Consider the following 22797-nt stretch of genomic DNA (forward strand, 5'->3'; position numbering starts at 1 on the left):
CTCCCATCCTGATCAGCTCCACTGTCCGCCCCCAGTGCCCCCCCGGGTGAGACCAGTCCTCTGCAGGTCTCTCCTCTAGATCAGGGAAATCAGCTTCTCTTTCAGACCTGCTCTCACAAAAACGCCGTTTCTCCCAAGCCTCCTGAAAGAGTTTCATCGCGTGGGACATCATGAGATCCTCTTCTTCGGCTTCCTGCCAAGCAGCTGCCGGTCTCCGACGTTGGCTGGTTGTAATTCCAGGCGGAATTTCCTCAGGATCATACTTCTGTCCCACTCCCAATGAACAGCTGGGGCGGATGGATCTTTCCTCCAAATTCAGTTCCACCATCCGCTCCGTCTCCAAAGGACATGAGGATCCTGCAGCCCCCCAAGTCGTCCTCCTGGTCGCTGCACAGGTTGGACATTTCTTTGAAGCTTGTTTATATTGCACTCCCCTCGGAAGGTGTTAGCTCAGGGATGAGTGCACAGGTGAGACCTTGCTTAATGTCAGACCAGCCTCCTTCAGCAACCAAAAAAGAAACCACTCAACTCCACTTTGTAGAATTAAGAGTACTTTTACTGGTTATGAAAAGATAGCAGCAAAGTAAAGCAAGGTCTGAAGCAGAAGCGCGCAAAATCATACATATCAATATATGTCCAACCCCCTCCCCCCAACAACCCCCATCCCATTGTCCAATCCGTAAATCCCTCGGGTGTCATGTGGGTTGCATCTCCAAGAAAAATCATCAGGTTGGTATGCAGGACGGTTGGCCTTGACCAACTCTAAACCCCAGGCATCAGCATGCGCAGTAGATGGTGAGAACAAAACTCCCTTTTCCACTATCTCTCGTGTACCAATTAATCCCCTCCCAAATACCATGGCCCCCTCCCTGTTTCAATGGCAGCCGAAAGCGAATAACAGCTTTCAGAGGCTGACAGCACCTCAGTTATCTGGATCCTGATGGAGAGAGCACAGAAATGGCCTCTCTGCCTTTTGATCTCTCCAACCTTGGAAGGGGAAATTTGTGGGCCTGACTCCTCAAGGAAATCCTGTTGTTTCTGAACAGTTACTTAAAGGTGTCAACTGGGCTTTGGCTGTTATAACTATGGGTGTCCTTTACGGAAACTGCTGCATAAAACTTTATATCTTGCATATATGAAGAATTTCTGAACGCTGTGTTTGTGTGTGTATTTGTGTCTTGTGGCACAATGGTCTTTTTTCTATACTTATCTTTTTCTTCTTCTTTCTACTCCAGCTAAATTCAATAAATTTAAAACTAATAATTAATACATTTCAGTTGCCAGAGAGGACAAACACTGAATTAAACAGTATAGGAATTCCAACATTTAGGATCCTTTGGGTTTATGTCCTCATGGTTTACGTCCTCATGTTTCACCCAAATCCAGTCTGCAAATCGCACATGAGTGGATGGCCTCTAGGAGGCCCCTTCTCCGTTCCATCATCCAGCAGGTGCATCAACTACAATTCCAAGAAGGCCCAGGGCTGGGTGGCCCATAGGTCAGAAGTATCCATGATGATGCAATCAACGCTCTGCTGGGAATTCTGGGAGTTGTAGTTGAACCTATCTGAAATGGCCAAGCTGGGGAAAGCCACCCCAGGGACAGATTAAGAGACATCCTGGATTCCGTCCTGGATATCTACTCTATGTTTGCACCCAGGAGTTCTTTCCCCTCTCCCACTTCAGGTCTCCTTCATCAGTTCCAGGAAAGAGGAAGAATCCCCTGCAATGAGTCATCCTGATTGGCGGCCTCCCACTTGTGGGTCTTCTCCTGCCTTTGCTGCTCTGGAGAAGCCACTCAGAAGAAACCTCCAACCCTCCACAAAAGGCCAACAAGGAAGATGGGAGCAATCTAAGATTTGCTTAATGACCACGCTCATTTGCTTAACAACTATGGCAAGCAGGTTGTAAAATGAGGCAGAACTTACTTAAGAACTGCCTTGCTTAGCAACAGAAATTGTGGTCATACATGGAGGACTACCTTGATTGCCTGATAGTCCATTGGAATTTATCTCCAGAGATGTTCAGGATCTTGTAATAAGAATTTCCCCTTCTGCTAGCTTCTGAGGAGCCTGGAGCTGAGTTCTTGGTAGGGCTTATTTCTGGGGCTGGAAGCAGCCTGAGATGACTGAGGGCAACCCAGCAGGTCAGACCTTCAAGAGTTGCACTGCTGGGCTTTTAACCTGAAGAGAGGGAGATCCTCTTTCTTTCCTCTGATGGAGTTTGAGACACACCCGATCTCCTGCTTGCAACTATTCACCTGGTACAGCCACAAGGAGCCCAATCTCCTCAGGATGCAGTCTGACTCTCCTGTGGGGTTTCTCCACCCACATCTTCTGGACTCCAGTCTCAACCTGGACCATGGGGAAAAGAACCGGATGTTTCTACTGTCCTTATCACCCAAAAAACAGGATGGAGACAGGATGGTGGATCTCATAGAAAAGCTTCTTTAACAGGGCAGGAGCAACTATGGGAAAGGTGAACTAAGCAGGTCTCCTTGGATGAGAACATCTAAGCAAGAGGACCTGGAGGCCCCCACATTCTCTGGCTTGGTGGGATGGCCAATGGTTCTCATGGAGATTATCAAATAACATGGTAGTTGGAGCTTGGCTCCCATAGAATCCATCTTACCACTTTTCCTATTCATTCTCTCACACATACACTTTTAGTGCTGTCCATAGGAATCTTTTTTTAAAAAACGATTTTTAAAAGGTGTCAAATTCATTGGCTGTTGGTGAACAACAAATTCCTCTGAATGACTTTAGCAGAGTTCTCTTTAGCAAGATTTATTGAGGTGAAAAGGAAGGCAGTTATAAGAATTAAAATCCTTCAACAATTTCCCATTTGGAAACATCTAGATATGTTCTTTGATTCCTGCATACTATCTAAGTGGAAATAATTCAGGTATTCGTTCAAATAAATGGACATTATACAATTCTTAAATATCATGGTGTTTTTTCTCATGTTTTTACATTTGTTCTGGCTGTGAGATGCTCCTTTGTGTTCAGGTCTGGCCTCAGAAGGATAATGTAGCACTTGGGGATGAAGATGCAGCCCAGCAGACCAGCACTGGAGGCCAGGATGGAGAAGACCTGAACAGCCACCATGTATTTCCCTTTGGTGCTCAGGTAGGTGGGCACAAAAGTCACCCAGACGCTGCAGAAGACCAGCATGCTGAAGGTGATCAGCTTGGCTTCGTTGAAGGCCCCAGGCAGATTCCTGGCCAGGAAAGCCACCGTGAAGCAGATGGCAGCCAGGAAGCCCATGTAGCTGAGGGTGACGTAGAACATGACAACAGCCCCTTCGTTGCATTGCAGGATGATCTCTCCAGGCTGGGAGTGGAGGTCAGAGTCAGGGAAGGGGGGAGAAACTCCCAGCCAAATGGAGCAGATGATAATTTGGAGAGCAGAAGAAGAAAGGATGATGGAGTTGGCCAAGCTTTTCCCCAGCCATCTCTTCACTCGGTTTCCTGGTTTTGTGGCCAGGAAAGCCAGCACCACCGTGATGGTTTTGGCCAAGAGAGAAGAAATGGCAACTGAGAAGATGATGCTGAAGACTGTTTGTCGGAGAAGGCAGGTGGCTTTCCTTGGTTGACCAATGAAGAGAGTAGAAGACAAGAAGCAAAGCAGGAGGGAGACCAGGAGGATGTAAGAGAGATCCCGGTTGTTGGCTTTGACAATGGGAGTTTCTCGGTATTTAATGAAGACAATTAAAACAAGGCCTGTAGTTAGGAACAAGAGCAGGGCAACAGAGACCAGGATGATGCCCAGATGTTCTTCATGAGACAGGAAGGTTATAACTTTGGGGATACATTGGATTCTGTCCTCATTTGGATATTTGTCATCCGGACACTTGGTGCATTTTCCTGCATCTGAGAAAAAAAACCATATTCCCTTACTATTCTCTTCTTTTACCTTGCAGGAAATACCTTATTTGGACAACAATGATACCAGGAGATATTGTCTAGGACACATTTATTAGTACCACTAGTGAGAGATGGTAAGAAGTATAAGACTTTTTTAAAAAATCATTTTTTGTTTAATCGTCTATGAAAGTGAGAGAAGAATTGGGACCCAAATAATTTCCTGTGTGATGTTCAGAACCAAACTTTATTATTTGATGTATGTAATGAATCAGTTCCACTTCCTTTCCTCCAATGTGACCCACCTTCCTGAGTGGAGAAGGTCCCCTCCGGACAAGGAATGCAGTTGTAGCAGCAAACTGGCTCTCCTTCTCGAGCCCTCTTGACAAATCCAGGACGACAGCTTTCCACACATCTGGACTCAGGCAGGGACTGAGCCGAAGAACAAGGAATGGCAAAGAAAAGATGTTAGGACTCTCCGTCCATGGAAAATGGAGGTAGAAATGGATGGAGACAAGTAGCCTCTGGTCTTCACTGAGGTAAATATGAAATCTCTGACTACTTCTAAACAGATGCAGGAGGTAGAACAACTGGCAGATTCTTTATTTAGTTCCTTCCTTTTCCTTTTGGAATTTAACATTGCAATAAGGTACTTTTCTACTTAATAGTCTAGAGGGATGGAATTGAAAAAAAGATTTAAGTATGATGATATATTCATATTAAACTGAGAATAAAGTTTACTATAAAATTTTTAGGAAACTTTTATTCCATTAGATTTTTTAAAGATAGAATAAAACTGTGATGAAGAAAGAAAACTCTGACCAGTAAGATCTTGAAAGGTTTCCATAAAACATGGCAAAGCCCCTCCACTTAGGTCCCATCTGTTAAAGAACTTCCATTAGATGACACCAACTGGCATGGGAGGCCAACCACCCTGGAGACTATAAGCTTTGCCGACTTGAAATGGGACCTCAGGCTTTGGAAAACAGAGAAAAGACACCAAAATTTATCCCACCTTATTGAGCAACTTTAGCCGTGAAAGAGCATCTTGTCTGATAGAAAGTCTCTGTTCTTGAAAAAGTGCCAGAGCCTCTTTTCTGGGATCCTTCTTGGGGAGAACCAAGAAGCCCCAAATGGCCAGATCTGCTGCTATCTCTCCATTTTGGTCCAAGTACAGTTTATAGTGAGAAATATTCCAAAATTCATTCTTCTCCAGAAAGGGATGAAACTAGAATGGGAACATCCAGGAATATGAAAAACAGAAAACTTTGTTTCTTATCCCACATTGAATCTTTCTTCTACAATTGTCTCATCTCCAAATATGGTTAAATAGGATACAAATACTGCCATAATCTTCATAAGTGAATGAATAAAATGAACAGAGAAAAAAGAGATTATTCATAAACTCTTTGAAAACAACAGATTGATTCCCAGAAATCAAGGGTTGATCAATAAGAAATCTGTCAGGCTAATCTTCTCCCTTGTAATCCTGATGGAAAACACCTCCAGATCAGAGGTGGGTTCCTACCTGTTTCGACCAGTTTGGCTGAAATGGTAGTAACCTGGTGGCCTGGGTTGCTGGAACCAGCAGTAACCCAGGCTGGCCACGCCCCTGAACCGGTTCTCTGGCCATATTGTTTTTGGCTTCTGCGCATGCGCAGAGCAACCGGCAGTAGCGGTAGCCAGAACCCACCCCTGGCTCGATCCCACTTAGGAACCTCAGTTTACTCCTGAGCCCCATTGGCCTTTCTCCCTGCCTCTCCTGGCCAATGTTGCTCACGAGTAAACTGCAGCTAGGATCTCCTGCATGTTGCACGCCCAAAAACGACATGGAGGCATGGGCGAAAGCTGGGAGGGGGGTGCAACACACGGGGTGGGAACTTCTCAGCCCTGCTGTTGCAGTAGCTGCCTGGGCGAGCCACTCCCCACCTCCCCAGACCAGGCCCTCAGCTCGTGCCAGACTGAGGCCGCAGCCGCCACCTGCTCCTTTGTCCACCCAGCCTGCGGGAGCCACAGCAGCGCCGGTCATGGCTGAGAGCTTTCTTTGCCAGCTGGCAGCCGAAAAATTCTCCCTCTTAAAAGCCTCCAGTGATGGAGCTTTCGGATCCAAGCGCACTTTAACCAACCAACCAACCGGGGCTTAGTTTGGAAACAGAAGAAGAAAGAACCGGTGAGTGTCTGTGCCTAGGCATGGGGGAGGTTGGGGGGGGAGGCTGGGGGGGTGAGCAGTAGGGTAGGAGGTCTCTGAGCAAGTGCTGGACAAGAAGGCGGTGGATGACTTCACTTTCCAGTCGCCGGTGAGTGGCTGAGTCCAGCCGGGGGATCAGAGGGGGCAGCTGAGTGAGCGCTGGGCAAGCAGGCAGGAGGGAGACCTCGGAGGCTCATTGTCAACCCAACTTTGCGCCCAGTTGGCTCCGGTTGCATAACCATCGGTTGGCTTAACGGTCGGGCACCGGGAGTTGGGGGATGCCGCTTGGCAGGAGCGGTTTGGCTCAGTTGTTCACCGGGCGGCAAAGCGGAGCAACTCAAAAAGGATGAAGGGGATCTTTGGTGGAGCCGGTCGAGGGAGCAACCCCTGGCTTATTGAGTCTTATTGGGTTGATGGGCCTAGCCTTGGGGTGAGGGGTGGGCCCAAATTGCACCCCACTGCAGGCGTCTCTCAGCCGTTGTGTGCAGGGAAAAACCTTGCACAGTAAAGAAAACCTTCTTGTGAGTGTGAGGTAATTAACAATTTCTCAAACTCTTGGGAAGTTTTTCTTTACTGTGCAAGGTTTTTCCCTGCACACAATGGCTGAGAGACGCTCACAATGAGGTGCAATTTGGGGGTGGTGGGTGGGGCAGGGGATGGGCTGGGCCAGGCCACGAGATGCACATCTTACTGGAGACTGGCAGCTCCGGATCCTGTGGCTTTTGGGAGGTTTTCTTTTAAAAAATGCCTCTGCAGAGGAGCTGAAAACCTCCGAGGTTGCTTTGGGAGAGGGAAGATGGACAGCATCCCCAACCCCCCCTCCCTGGGTGCCTGCAGCCGTGGAGCAACTCTGGGCCCTTCCACACTAAAGAAAATCCTCTGGCGAGTGAGAAGTTGTTCATTGCCTTTGCTGTGCAAGGGCTGGGAGTTGCTGCAGGCTCCGAGGCTGCAGGCACCCAGGGAGAGGGGAATGCTACCCATCTGCCTGCCCCCTCCAGAAGCAACCTGGGTTTTTTGGGGGAGGGGATCCCCAGAGCACCCTTGGAATGGACTTTGGTGATCGGCCTGCCGCTAAAAGCAAACAATGAGGGGAGGCGCAGAGCTGGTTGGAAGAGGGAGGGAGGGAGGGAGGGAGGGAGAAAGAGTGTGTATATGTAATGGCTGGTTTCATCCAAATGAGTTTTTGTTTCAGGTGGATCTCCTAGCTTTGAAAGGAGGAAAGGAAGGGATAAAAGAGAAAGAAAGAAAGGGTGAAAGGGAGAGAAAGAAAAAGAAGGGAGAAACAAGAAAGAAAAGAAAAAAGAAATAAAAGGTAAAGAAAGAAAGAGAGGGAGGGAGGGAGGGAGGGAGGAGGGAGGGAAAAGAAAGTGAATAAGATATAGATGGGTGGATGGATGTATATATACATATATGGAGGGAGGGGGGGAGGGAGAGAAAAAAGAAGAGAGGAAGGAAGGCTCCAGAAGACTCTTTGAAACAGCACAGCAATCTAGGATTGGAAGGGATCTCGGAGGTCATCTAGTCCAACCCCCTGCTCCAGCAGGAGACCTGATATCCTCTGGATTATTTTGGTGCCTTTAACAGAGAGGAAAATTGCCAGAAAAGGAGAAGGAGTTTACTAGGACAAGGATGCCATGCAGAGGAAGGCAGAGACAGTCCTTGACTTATGACAATTGAGCCCAACAATTTGGTTGCTAAGCCAGAGTGTTGTTAAGTGAGCTTTGCCACATTTTACTCAATCCATGACATCTCCTGGCTCTAACAGTCATGTGCAGGCTAGGGAAGAACATCTGAAGGCCTGTGTAATGTTCTAACGTGCAGAAGTTATAGTTAAATGTGTGGCAGAAAGTGGACTCTGGGTGTGTTTTTCCAAACGCAATAAGTGAGGTTGAATGTGTATAGTTTTAGAAGAGCTTTGTGTTTGTGTGTGTGTGTGTGTGTGTGTGTACATACAGTATACAATATATACTTTACACACTAAACTATGTAATATGTATGTACACATATGGAATTTATACATAGGATAATACCAAGGAGAGTGAGCACAGCAGCAGTGGGAGCTGGCCGTGCCCACCATGGCCTCCAAAGTCAACCACAATGGGCCCCTCATTGAAATTGAGTTTGACACCCCTGGATGAACAGATGACCTGAGTGCTGCATGTGTTGCTCTCAAACCTACAAACTATGAGTCAAGGTTAGAAAAATTATCAGCTTGCATTCAACAGCAAAGATCACATTAATCAAAAGCATGACAAAGGCAAATGTTTACCTTTCAATATAAAGATGTTTGTATCATTGAAAGCGCTGTTATTGTGGGGGGGTTTTCAGAGAAAAGACTTTAATCATGAATTAGTTGTTTTTCTAAACTAAAACCTCATTATTCCGGTTAAATTGCCATGTTGGCACTCCGAGATAAATAAGTGGGTTTTGGGTTGCAGTTTGGGCATTCTGTCTCTAAAAGTTTTGCCATCACTGCATTAGAGCATACACAGAGTGTAACCTAATTCAGCTTTTGTTAAATTGCTGTTGAGAGAAGTTCCATTGTAACCTAAGGTGCCAACTACATAGATAAAACTTCTAGGTGAATTGCCAAGCTTAGCCTAGCAAAGTAACGTCTTGTGAAAAGTAAAATATGGAATCTGCCAAGTAGCCTTGCTTGTACCTTAAAACGTGTGTTCAGCATTCCCTAACAAAGCTATGAGTTATACTCCCAAAATGGATTTCTTTTCCCTTCTACATTCTATGGTTTTCAGAGCGCCAACAAAAATCATGAAATTTGCGTGATATCAAATTATGTTTCTATAGCAATGACGTTCTGTGCAAGCTATAAGATGTTTGGAAAAGTTTTTGGCACATGCCTGTTTTTCTCTCTCTGCCTGCTCTGTTAAGGTGGGAGACACAAAGGTCATCCAGTCTTTTGCTTTCTGCAGAAATAAAAGCTGATAATCCATAGCTTCGTCTTCGTTTCACTGGACTTATCAGATTCTGAGCTGCATTCAAAAACCTTGCACAATGAAGAATGCTGTGTTATATTTGGGGTCAAATCAAGTCCAAACTATTATATTTTAATAAATCCAATCTTGTTCTCATGAAGGCATTAGAATAATTTGTTAATTAGACATTGTTTAAAATATTAAAGACAGAATATTAGCAAGATTGTATTATAAATGTGGAAAATAATAAATAAATTAAAAAACTATAAACAATGTACCGTAAGTCATATTACTGTATCTCACCCCTACAATTTATTGCAATTAGATTAACATGTGCAAATGCCAACTGAAGTATTCTATTCCAATAAACGGCCTACTATAATTTTTGAGCATTGGTGCATATTTTAATGCTTCTAAGGCCCAGATTCTTTGTGGAGGAATCTTTTTAGCTTCTCCAGTTGTACAGGAAACAGGGAGACCTCAGTTCCTCATACAATTTGTCAGTAGTAGAATCCAAGATTGGTCTTTTATTGAAGTTTTGTCTGTTCTAACAGCCACAATTTTCAGAGTCTGTCAGTTTCCATAGATTAAATTTAATGCAAATACCCATATTTTCTGATTTTAGACAAAGTAGAAATTGTGTAAATTCCCAAATCACAGGGTATATAATCCAATGTGTAAGTATAATAATATCACAGTGTAAATCAGCATGTTCCAATAGGTATTTAGCATGCTAAACATATGGACCTATAACAGAACTTATCACAAAATAAAAGGGTTGGAAAGGATCTTTGAGGTCTTCTAGTCCAACCCCCTGCTCAAGTAGGAGACCCTATACCAGGGGTCCTCAAACTATGTCCCACGGGCCGGATAAAGGCCACTGAAGCCATTAATCTGGCCCACGTGGGACCATGAGGCTGCCCCGCCCAAATCACCCCGTCCACTTGCCAGTCCCCACCCACGGATTGAAACTGCAAAGTAAGACCAAAGCTTTTGGCCGGCAGAGTGCTTCTGGGGGCTGGGGAGGCCAAAAACAGGATGCACAGAGGCCCCAGGATTGGAAAATGGCGCCCTCTGCCTCAGCTTCTTAGCTCAGGCTGAGTGGAACACAGAGCCATGTCACCTGGCACGCATGGCCTTGCCCGTTGCTCTTCCGGGTTTCTGGTGCGCATGTGTGTGCAACAATCAGCTGGCCTATGTGCGCATGGCAGTGCCAGGAACTGGAAGAGCTGGTCTTCCGGTTTCTGCGAGCGCATGCGCACTAGCCAGCTGATTGTCATGTGGGTGCGTGCCAGAAACCGGAAGAGGAGCTGCCTGGTGCACATGTACGTACTGGCATGTACACTGGGCAACTTCTCTTCCAGATTGCGTCCCTGACAAGAGCACTTGGTGCCAAAAGGGTTCGCCATCAATGCCCTATTCCAAGGGTGGTTTTATCAAGGCATTATAAAATGGTATCAATACTTCTCGTGATTTGGATTCTATCCTTCTGTTGATGCAGCCTAGGATTGTAGTGGCTTTTTTTGGCTGCTGCCACACATTGTTGGCTCACATTTGAGAGATTGTCCACTAAGATTCCAAGATCCCTCTCACAGTTCCTGCTATTGAGCCAGGTTTCACCTAATCTGTACCTGTACATTTGGTTTTTCTAACCTCAGTGTAAGACTCAGGGGTTGCCACAAAGAAGACGGAATCAAACTATTTTCCAAGGCACCTGAGGGTAGAACAAGAAGCAATGGGTGGAAACTAATCAAGGAAAGAAGCAACTTAGAACTGAGGAGAAATTTCCTGACAGTCAGAACAATTAATCAGTGGAACATCTTGCCTCCAGAAGTTGTGGAAATCTTTAAGAAGATGTTGGATAGCCATTTGTCTGAAACGGTATAGGGTTTCCTGCCTGGGCAGGGGTTTGGACTAGAAGACCTCCAAGGTCCCTTCCAACTCTGCTATTGTATTACTTTACTTTTCTCTATACTGAATTTCCTTTTGTGAGAGAGGCCCAGGGTTCAAGTCCATCTAGATCCATCTGGATCTTGAGCCTATCTTCTGGGCTGTTGGCTATTCCGGTCAGTTTAGTGTCATCTGTAAATTTGATGAGTTCCCCATCTATCCCTCATCCAAACCCTTGATGAAGATGATGAAGAGTAGTGGGCCTAAAATGGAATCTTGGGGTCCCCCACTGCTTGTTTCCCTCATGTAGATGTAGTTCCATTGAGGACCACAGGCTGAGTCCATCTGGGGGTGATGCTGTCTATCCCACATATTTTTAGCTTACCAAGAAGTAGATGGTGGTTTACTTTGTCAAAGCCTTTCTAAAATTCAAGTACTGGAAACTATGTGCACTGCATTTCACTGGTCCACTAATTTAGTAATTTTTTGGCAAAGAAAGAAATGACAGTTATTTATGATGTGTTTTTGGATCCTTCATTAGTTGAAGTAAATTGTCAATATGAAGAGAGAATAACAAGGGTTCAAATATGCATCCTTCCCTTCCTCCTTGGTAAGTATCAATCCTTCTTCTCATTGCTCCGTTGAGCCCAAACCTCCCTCTCAAACAAGGACCTGGAGAAAGAGCCTGGATCAGGGCCAACAGGTGAAGCTCCATTTTGAGGGCAATCAATTTCCTATATAATATTTCTCTGTTAATTATGACAAATGCACTAACATCTAGAAAGCCAGCAAAACCGTGTTTTACTTCGCTGATATAGATTAGATATTTCAAGACAAATTTGTTACCAATATTAGATTATTGACATGCAATATTTCTTATAAAATCTATATAGCTATTCACTACCTAAAACCTTCTGGTTCTTCTGCAAGGAATGCATTTTTCTCAAGTTTAACTAAGAGGATCCAGGCATACATTTCAGCCACAATATCTGCTAGTATATTTGGTCTATAATTGCTAGAGTCCTTTCTATTCCACTATTTAGATAGATAAAATGCTACTATTGCCAACTTCAATCCAACTGGATCTTATTTATATGTGGAAATGAAGATGTCAATAGAAGCCCCAACAACCAGGGATATTTTTTGATCAGTTAAATAGTTGGTAGAATGTCTTCTCCGGGGAATGTATTGCTTCCATTTCAGGCCTTTTATGATTAATTTCAACATGAACATAATGGGGTAAAATATTGTCATTTTTGCTAATATGGAGAAAAGCAGATTTTGAATTCCATGGAGAAGACATGATTGCATCTATTGCTCACCCACCACCACCTACCCCACACTTTACCAGAAGGAGAAAAACACACACAAACCTGTGGGACTTTGTAGGTGCCTCCTAATGTTGACATCTGGATGGAGATGTCCCTTCCAGCTGCATCAAGAAGAGCCAGAAGGTTCTCCTTCCTTCCACAGCCGTAGTTGGGGACATTGGCTTCTCCATTGGAGAGAATGTCCACCAAGGCATCTGAAGTGTGGAAAGTGCTCCAATAGTTGGCATGGATGTTGTAGCCAAGTGTGAGATTGTGCAGGAGCTGGGAATTCTTGTTGACCATTTGAATGTTGAAAATGAATCTTAAGGCATCTGGAAAACCATTAGCATACCTATTATTAAAAAAAATGATTATCATGGGCAGCAACAAATACTTTTTAAAAATATATAAGCCTCTGAAAGCCTACTGATCCTTAAGCCAACATTGATCCAAAAGCAATGATCAGTTATACAAATATGGAAATGGGCTGAGGTACAGCAACTACAACTGGTTCCACCACTACTTTAAATAAAATTCATTATTCAAGTGATAAATTAAGTGATAAATTAAGGATTGAACTGAGCGGGGAAAATAATCTGCAGCCCTTTCAGGCCTATTTTTCGATTTGAGTTTCTTTCACAAAATCAGACAAAAGAGAGAAGCCATGGAAATCCAAATCATTCAGGAAATTAGACATAATCCCCAATATAGGAATAAATGAAAAATAAAAACAGAAAAGAAGGAGAGTGTTAGAATGGAGGGAGTGCAACTCTATCACCCTGAATGACTTACAGATCACGAAAAACAAACTGAAGAGAAGGAGCCACGTTGAAAAGCAAGTTTGTATGCAATATTTCCTCTCCAGTGGCGACTATACCAATGAGATGGTCTCCTGGGCTGTAAAAGCTCTGTGGTTGTTTTCCATCCTGGTTCTCCAAACTCTGTGGGCATTTCATTCTCAGCTTCCCAGAGATTGAATGGGACACCAGCAGAATCAGAAGCAGAAGCAGGAGGTCCATCATTCATGGGGTGAATCGATGAATCCCTTTTCTGTTTCTCAAGAAGAATTAGAAGAATTCAAAGGACTCTCACAAGGTGGAATATGATCCAGTTGCTTTCCTGATTGAAACACAGAGAAACACTCAGCTTCATCTGGAAAGGAGAGAGACGGACATTCAAGAGCACAGACCCTGCCTGTCCCAAAACTCCATATTTCTCTGCTCAAAGTCTCCCGTGGAGGATTCGGCCAAAGAGCAGGGCTGAAACTTTTATCATAATTCTCTCTCTCAGGAGAGATCCCTGGATAATTCAACAAGTTCTTGGACTCAAAGGTTGTTGGGAAATTCTCTGGAGGGAAATGAAAGGGAAATAATCCCCATGTGATTCATAATAACAGGGGCAGATATCGAATTAAAGCCATCATCTAGAATTGAGAGATTTGGGGTCTCCGTGCTTGAAACTGAGGCCAGAGGGAATACACAGCACCTGTGGCTGAAGAAACAAATAAATCTGAGATTTGTTGGCATAGTGATAAAAGACAAAACTCCAGGGACCAGTTAATGCCAGAGCATATCACAGAACTGAAATAGTTGGCAGCTGAGTTGGAACCAAAATGTACTTTATTTTGAAAGCTAATGCTCAAGGGCACCACACAAAAGGGCTGATGCTATAGTATGGCCTGTCTCCAAGAACAAAATCAACTTTATTGAAAAACTAATTACCAGAATTTTGCAGAGTTAAAAAAAAAGGAAGGGGGGGGAGAGAGAGAGGTTAGAAAAAATGAAATCAGGGCTGCTTCTCACCCCATGGAATGAATGCAGGAAGAAAGCAAGGAGAGGGGGAGGGGGGGAGAAAGGTTTAAAGAAATGAGTGAAAAGATGTCAAAATCAAGGCATGAAGTAAGGATGCCTTAGGAGATAAATGCCTCTTTGCTGATGTTATGATATTACTTTTATAGTTTCAACTTGGGTTGTTGAGAAGAGTTGGTTCCCACTCTGCTAATACTTGTTTTAAAATTAATAAATGAAAGTCAACAGTTAGGGTGTTTGGAAAATAACATCATAGCCATAGATGGCTATTTGATGGTGAGTCAATAGAGTGAATTAACATATTTCCTTATTTAGGGTACTTTTCTCCAGAACTGAAAGTTCACTCACTCTTGTTCAATGAAGCGCCTTTAGAGCAGGGGACTCAGTGAATTTGCTGCTTAAATTTTAAAAACCATCCACTTTCCTTAGCCCAATATATTAAAGTATGTATTTCCAAGCTCCTATATCAAACTATAGTTAAAATAGTTCATGCTCAGTACAATTCCAGTCCCAGCATTTGAAGAGTATCTTAGAGATGGATAAAAGAACTTTAGCTTCTGCCCTCAGAACTAATTTAGGAAGTTGTTCATTTTTCTCTCTCACTAAAATTAGGGAATATTATTATTGATCTAAAATGAAATTAGTTGAAAATGAGAGAACCCCAAAATCTGGTCTGTCAGAACCAACAAAATTTCAATTACAGCCCACTTTTCTTGAACATCTGACAAATCCTATTAGGAGCTGTGGTTTCCCTGTCTCTTGCGTCCTCGGAGAACAAGTTCAAGAGAAGGCTGCACAAAGAATCTGGGATATCCGAGCAGAGAAAGATACACCCAACCTCAGTAAGGTTGGCACATTGAAGTGGATGAGCTGCTACAAACAGACCTCCCAAATTGCCACGTATTGAGACACAGAAATGCCTTAATATCTCAGGGTCGTATTTATTTGAGCAAGATTTGAAAAACTAGTCATAATGGTTAATTAAAGAAATATAATCAACTGCTTATAATGAAAAGGATTTTATTTGTGGAGCCCCAGTCATGCATCTTAATAAATCTGTTATTGGAATGTCTACTGTCTAAGAAAGAGAAAGATCTTGGACTGCATTGTTAGACAAATGACCCATTGCTTAAATCCAAACAATTGATTTCCTGGGTGGTCAGAATTCCAAAATTACATATAATGCAGCTCCTTATTGGAGCAAAACTCTTCCATTGAGAACTGGATATGTGGGTATGACTGTGGCAAATTTTAAGGGTAATGCATAAATATGTTTTCCAGTCTTTATTCATATTCTTTCTCACTTATTTTTTTATTACTTTCCATTTTTATATATGGACTTATTGATGCTCTGTGTTCTACATTATTCATCTTGACATGGCTTAATGGCTAATTGATAATAAATTCTTCTAATAGGTTCAGGAGAACCAGGTTGGATTTATTAAATGCTAACATTTTGGATTTGATCTAACCCCCAATATAACACGGCATTCTTCATTGCTTTTTTAGATCAGTGATAGAATTGCTTCAGAGACCCTAAGAGATAAAAATCAGTTCCCCTTTTTCCACCAGATGTTCCCCAAAGAAGGATTCCAGTACCCAGCCATTGTCCAGCTGCTCCTCTATTTCAGATGGACCCTGATTGGCCTCTTTGCTTCAGACACCAAGAAGGGAGAGAATTTCATGAGGATTTTCACCCCTGTGCTGGTCAGGAATGGAATTTGTGTTGTTGTATCACAACGATTCTCCACAGATGGAAATACAGCTCCCCTCTCTAAGTGGAGACAAGTCCATGTCTTTGTTCACATCCTGGAACATGTTCCTCTTGCAAACAGAGTTCTTCCTTTCCATTCAGCACTTGCACACTTGCCAGGACCCACTGAAGGGAAAGTTTGGATCTTGTCAATCTTGGGCGAAGCGACACTGAGAAGGCACAGGCTTTTCAAATATGTCCACAGTATTTGGAACTTGGCTTTTCAGGAAAAAAAAGTCCTAAGGATGATCCCTCTAAAGACAGTTTCTTTGTGGGACCTCAATATCAAGATGAGCATTTTCACTGTTCTGTTTCAAAGTCCATCTTCTCGGTCAAAGACAGGGGAAGATGCCCCCAGAAAGCCCCACTGGAGACCCAGTGGAAATGGAACAGGATCCAGGTCCTAAATAATCCCAATGTGTACAGTATCACCAAGACTCTGGCCCAGGCCTTGAATGCTGCCTATTCCTCCATTCTGAGGAGGAGAAACAAAGGGGTCGAAGAGAGTTTGGGGCCTCCAAGGCTGCAGCCATGGCAGGTAAGGGGTCCCGACAAGGATCCATCAGATTTCCTTACTTTTTAGGAAGCATCCAAAGCAGTGACGTGCTGTGAGGTTTATGGCTGGTGAGGCACTGATGTCATCACAATCAGATTTACAAACATTAAATTCCTACAAATTATCTTATCCAATATTTGATTGGCAGCAGTTAAAGGGTTATGTTTAAGGTCTCATATCAGCATTCTTTACACATATTGTAGCACACAAAAAAGCACATTTGCCATCAGAGCAGATGTTGGGAAGGGGGGCAAGGAGGAAAAGGGTCCACTCCCTCTCCCTCAGACCCCCAGGAAGAAAGGAAGGGAAGGAATGGGGAGGGAAAGGAAAGGAAATGGGAAAGAAGAAAAAGGAAGGGAAAGGAAAAGGAAAAGAGAAAGGAAAGGAAAGGAAATAGAAAAGAAGGAAAGGAGAAAGGAAAGGAAATGGCAAAGAAGAAAGGAAAGGATGAAGAAGGGAGGGAAAGGGAAGGGAAGGGAAAAGAGAAAAAGAAGGGAAAGGAAATAAGGAAAGGAAAAGAAAAAGGAGAAAGGAAAAGAAAAGGGAAAGGAAAAGTGAAAGGAAAGGAAAAATGAAAGGAAATAGAAAAGAAGGAAAGGAAAAAGGAAAGGAAATGGCAAAGAAGAAAGGAAAGGATGAAGAAAGGAGGGAAAGGCAAGGGAAGGGAAAAGAAAAAAGAAGGGAAAGGAAATAAGGAAAGGAAACGAAAAGAAAGGAAAGGAGAAAGGAAAAGAGAAAGAAAAGGAAAAGGAAAGGAAGATAGAAGAAGGACTGAAAGGGAAAGGAAAGAGTGGAATGGATTGGTACTGCTCAAAAATCAAGTCTCAAGATCCCTTTGACCACTTTGGCTCAGACAGTCCAATTCCACTCTGGTTCCCTCACTCCAAAAAGTGAAGGGAGGACGCAATGCCTGAGCAATGCCAGATGTGCAGAGAAATGCAGGCTACAACCAGCGAATTGCATTTTCCCAGGAACAAACGAAGCCCCAGAGGACCAATGGGAATTCTCCCTTCTGCAGCGTCATCAATCTCCGGGCAGTCTTCCTTGACTTCAGGAGAGAGTTCAAGGCAGAAGAACTGCCTGCCTCACCTACCTCGGGATTTTTTAGGCTTTTAGCCCTCGCTTAACTCTGCTCAAGCGATCATAAAACGCCTTAGAAGTCAGACTAGACTAGGTGAGGCACACAGTTCTCCTGCCTCATAGTAGAGGGCGCATTTTAGAGGCTTTTTTAAACAGTTAGGCAGTCATTCACGGTGAAGCAACAGCTAGCTAGCCTTACCTCAGCCCTCACCCTTTTCCTTTTACATTTTTTTCCCTTTTCATGATGACAGTGGTGAGGCTGTGCTTCCCCTGCCTCACCTGACTGCACATCACTGATCCAAAGGAGACGGAGGGGAACCATCAGAGCTCTTTGGGGTACAAAAGGCCAAGAGTTTGGGGCAATTTAATTATTCATGGAAAGGGGTGTTAAACACTGCTAATTTTAAAACCATGCATACATTTTTCAATAAAATACTGTAGGCAGGGGTTTGAAATTAGCACCATAGAATTTTATATTTATACCTTTGAAGGAAACTCTGAGACCATCTAGCTCAACACCTCCTCTCTGCAGGAATTGAAGCTTTTCTGTCTGATGACTGCTTGGTCTTTGCATGAAGATTGTAGGAGCTGAGCAGGTGGGGGTTCAATGCATCATCTTGTTAGAAACATTATATTCCAACAACTCCATTCCCCCCTCCCCCCCCCATGGATTTTGTTGACTTTGAGATCAACTGCTGTTCTTGGCTACTTGCGCCTGAGAAAGACAAACAGCGAAGGGGAGACTGAACTCCTCTGCTTCTCTGAGTTTCCTCTCTTGTAACTGAGTTCATTTTTTCCATGCCTGACACTCTGGGATAACAGTAAACAGATCTTAAGCTTCTGTGTGACATCTTTCCGTCATTGGAAGAGGGCTGCATCCTCCATTCGCCAATTGAGAGATTGTCCTAGAATATCTAGTTAATCGAAGAGAAGGATTAGGAGGGACATAACAGATGTACCTGAGAGGCAGCCCTAAAGAAGAGGGGTTTCATTTATTCTATAAGGCCCTGAGGGCAGGGCAAGAGGCAATGGGTGGGAGCCTGTTAAAGAGAGATCCAACCGAGAAGGAAGGAGAAATTTCCTGATAGCGAGAACTGTTTAATGGGTGGAAGAGCTTGCCTCTTGGGCTTGTGGATTCTCCATCACTGGCAGCTTTCAAAAATAGGCTGCGTAACCATTTGAGTGGGATGGTATTGAGTAAGGGGTTGGCCTAGAAGACCAAGATCCCTTCCAGCCCTCTGACTCTATGACTGCATGGAAGGATGGTCCCAGGCTCCCTCTGATTTTCATCTGCCTTATTTCAATAGGGCCCTTTGGCAGCCAAGATGGCAGCAGCTTCCTTTCCCCTTCCTTGCCCTTCCTGAGCCAGATATTCTGTCACGTCTTCCCCAAGGGTGGTGCCTACAAGGGGACCTTAAGTTGGGGTTTCCCCAGACAAGAATATTTGCTCTGCTGTGGCTTCCAATCAATGACTCTGTTGAGATCATTTCACCAAATGTTCCTATCCAGTTTGGTATCCATCATCCCTTTTCTCTTGCATCACATTTTACTTCTAAGTGAAGATCTTTTCACTTCTCTCTCTCTTAAATTCCTTTTGGGGGGTTTTCAGACAATTTTGGTGAACCATCAAGATGTTTTTTTGAATTTTATGCCTGGGTCTAAGTTATAAATAAAGAAATGATTTAAGAAAAGGTGCAAATGAAATCTTAATAAAAATGTTCTTATACAAAATAGCATAATTTGTTAAGTCCTAACTGCTAAAATTTACATATTTTTGATATGACATCAAAATATATTTAAAAGTTGAAATAAATGTTGCATCAGAAAATCATATTTTATCAACCAGCAGCCTGCATTAATGACACTATAGAAAAATAGATGATCAAGGACTAATTGTTATTCATAAATTCCCAGTTTTATGAGGGACATTAAAATTAATTATCTCAATTAATTAGTTATCAGCAAGTAGATTGTTACTACTTTGCTGAAATCTTTACATCACCAGCATTTCCACAATCTATTAAGGAAGTGTAATGACATGTGCAAATATAATATAATACCAACATCTTCACCAGGCTAGAAAGTTGGAGATCCTGAGTTCAAGTCCTGCCTTAGCCGTGAAAGCCAGCTGGGTGACTTTCAACTAGTCACACTGTCTCAGCCACAACCCTTGTTGTTGTGTGAAAAATAAGAAGAGGAGGGTGTGTTTGATATGTTTGCTGACTTATTTCTTCGGAGACTCTGTCCAGCCACCTCATTCTCTGTCGTAAACATTTTTTTAGATCATGTGTAATTCTCCAGGCTTGAAAAGGGGTTGGTGGGAGATTTAAACTTTCAGACTTGCGAGTTTGTCTTGATGTGGCCTTCCAATAAAGTCGGGTCACCTCATGTGGTTGTGTTTCCTGGGAGAAGATTAGCCTGGCAACTTCCTTCTTGACAAATCCACGTTTTCTGGTAATCCCCCTGTTTTTCCCAAGGAGTTTACAAATAATCTCTTTGTTTGTTTCTTTGTTCAATTTATTTGTAGTCTGTTCTAAAATATCCTCTTTCATAGAGAAATCTGGTCAATGATATTTCATCAATACAAATGTAGTTTTTCAATATATGATTGACAAATTTTGCTGAACTTTTGTCAGTTTTGAAGACAGGGATAACACTTATTTCCCAACTCACAAAATTTGCAAATTAGACAACTCTAGGAGAAAGATTCACATGTGAAAAGACCATGAGTGGTAAGAAACCAAGCTTCCTGCTTTTAACCTTCATGGGTGTTTCTATTCCAGTTCCATCCGTTTCGGGAGATGAGTGAATTTTGCAACCTTTCCAAGAAGAAACTGTACTTGGATCAAAATGGAGATGTAGCTGCAGATTTGAATATCATAAGCTGGGTTACTTTCCATAAGAAGGATGCCATTAAAGAGCAGCTGGGGAGTTTTCAAAGAGAGAGACTTATTATCAGCCAAGATGCTCTTTTACGGCTCAAGTTGCTCAACAAGGTGGGTGAAATATCGGTATCCTTTCTTTATTTTTGAAAGCTGTTGAACCCGTTTCAAGTTGGCTAAATCTGATCATTAAGGGGAAGACCTTCAAAGAGAATTGAATATTGGGAACAGAACACATAGAATCTTCTTAGACTGCTTGGAAGGCTTCCATACTATTGACCAAGGTATCCTTTATATGCTGTAGCTTGAAACATGATTTAGCCATGCCCAACTTGGGATGCTGCTGACCATTTAGGATTTCAATCAATCAGAATAGAGCTGGGAGGAAGTCAAGGGAGACTCTGCCCGGAGACCGATGACGCTGAAGAAGGGAGATTTCCCATTGGTCATAAAAAAAGAGTTGATCTTCAATGAATTTTTTAAGTTATACTTTCTTCAAAATGCTGTGGATAAAATCCTTTTCCACCAGGCCTTCCTTTCCTCTAGTGTCACCCACCTTCCTGAGGGGTCAGCAGCCCCCCTCCCATTCTTTAGAGGTTTCTGCCCTCCTGAATGCTGTTCGGGGTCTGATGAGAGCATTAAAAGAAAGCGTGTTTTTCCTAGAGGCAAAACTGGGAGCCAATGAAGGAGACTATTTGTAGCTCAGGGTTGACCTGAGGCCCCTTGGGCTCTCGGAGCTTCCTTGTTTTCTTGCAGACGTTTCATGACCCATCGAGGTAACACCACCAGGGCTAGAAGAATGGGAAGCTGAGAAAATGAGATGTGAGTGTATTAATTGGCGGTGGAAAGTGGCGTGGAAAGTGGCGAGGTTGAAGGGGCGACTGCTGGGATCCTCCCCAAAGTGCGGCTTCATGGTCGGCGGGTGTGTGTGCGTGGCTTGTTCCTGCCAGCCCCGGGTGCGAGGGAGTGGAGCAGGCGAGGGGTGGGCCCAAGTCAACCGGCCATCAGCAGGGGACCCTTTTCCTGCCTCTTTCTTCCGCCGAAGACAAGTGGGGCTCTCTGCATTTGCCCCCCCTTCTCAGAATCCCAGCCCCTCCCTTCCCTTCGCCCCGCCCAAGAGTCCCAAACCTCTGAGCGCTCGGAAGCCTCTGGATGCTGAGACTGAAGGCAGGTGGTTGTGTCGCCCTTCCCCCACTCTTCCTCCCCTTTAGCCGAAGGTTTCGGCCCCACCGAGGCCCCCTCTGCCACCCCCGCCAAAGGACTCTGCAGCCTCAGAGACGCTCCAATAGCAGCGCCATTTGGACTTCAGCCAAGCAGCCAGGCGGAGCTGAAGGGCCCCTCGGGGACTCTCTGCAAGTGGGCCCTTCCTGATGGGAATTCAGCTCCACCATCACAGGAGCCTCTTCCTTCCTCCTGCCCAACTTCTCAAAGTAGCTGGGATCCCACTAGATCCCTTTCTCTCCAACTGTGGCTGAGATCTCCGTCTTCCTCGGGCAGATCGAGGCTCCCGGGGATTTTGGGTTGCTTATTCAGACAAGTCTAGCTAGGTGGGTTTTGCTCTGCGGTGTAAGGGCTACGTAATAAGACGACATCACAAATAGGCTGCAGACACTGACCAGACACTGGCAGCTGATCAGGGAGGAAAACTCCGTGGAAGGAAAAGAGGAGGAGGGAGAGGGAGGGAGGGAGGGAGGGAGGGAGGGGGAGACTCATTGTGTGAGTCCCTTCTGAAGAGGCCTTCTGATTGGTTTGCTCTGTGAAGTTGTGAGTGGGTCAGGCTGATTCTTCTTCAGTTATTTGTAGTTGCAAAATAATCCAAAGGGAAGGGAAGGTGAAGGGGTTTATTTCAGTTCCCTTTTCTTCTCTTTTCTGTTTCCCTTTTTCCCTTTCTCTTCTTCCAATTCCCCTTCTGCTTCCTCTTCTCCTTTCTCTTCATGTTTGCTTCCATTTTGCTTTCTGCTTCCCTTCCTATGTCTCTATCCTTTGCCTTCCCCTCCTCCCAACTTCCCCTCCCCCTCCATTCAGCCGACACAGAGTTCATGCCTCAATTCCTCAATCATTAGGATAACCTTGATCATCTCATTGGACAGGAGACCACACAGAAATGGCACCTTCACTTTCTTTATTTAACAGTGTGATGAGATCCATCAAAATTTCAGATCCTTATAAAAATATGTATCAGAGATATAAAAAAAGGAGCAGCAGGACGCCTCACACGGCCTCTCAGGGCCATTTCCACATTACTATGACTCCAGGGCTCCATTCAGATGATCCCCGGTGCCCGGAGTCTATGAGGGTCCAGACGGAGAGGAACCAGCTCCGTGTCTCTTTGAAGGCTGGGAAGAGGCCGGGAACAGGAGACTTGCCATGGAGGCTCCCCACAAAGGACTCCGTAACCCTTGAGACCTACCAATCCCTCTAGGGAGGTGAGGGCAGGGCTCTGGCTAGAAGGGGGAGGGGGCTGGGGAAGTGGGAGCCATCTGGGTGAGTTTAGGATCTGTGGGGCAGAGCGAAGCCCTCTTTCCGTCTGTTGGGC

General features: G+C 44.2%; 1 protein-coding gene across 1 annotated transcript in view; it reads right to left on the minus strand.

Annotated features, from left to right (window-relative positions):
- Positions 1–2959: 2959 nt before the first annotated feature.
- LOC309392701 (vomeronasal type-2 receptor 26-like) overlaps positions 2960–22797 on the minus strand; it is a gene marked incomplete at both ends in the record, with an annotated part of 85036 nt that continues 65198 nt past the window's right edge. Inside the window, 2 exons of the mRNA XM_081954129.1 lie at positions 2960–3870; positions 4167–4293. Of these exons, the coding sequence (XP_081810255.1) occupies positions 2960–3870; positions 4167–4293 (1038 nt within the window). The remainder of the gene's footprint in view (positions 3871–4166; positions 4294–22797) is intronic.

This window comes from Natrix helvetica (genome assembly GCF_964273705.1).
Source record: "Natrix helvetica genome assembly, chromosome: 5".
In the NCBI taxonomy this organism is placed as follows: domain Eukaryota; kingdom Metazoa; phylum Chordata; class Lepidosauria; order Squamata; family Natricidae; genus Natrix; species Natrix helvetica.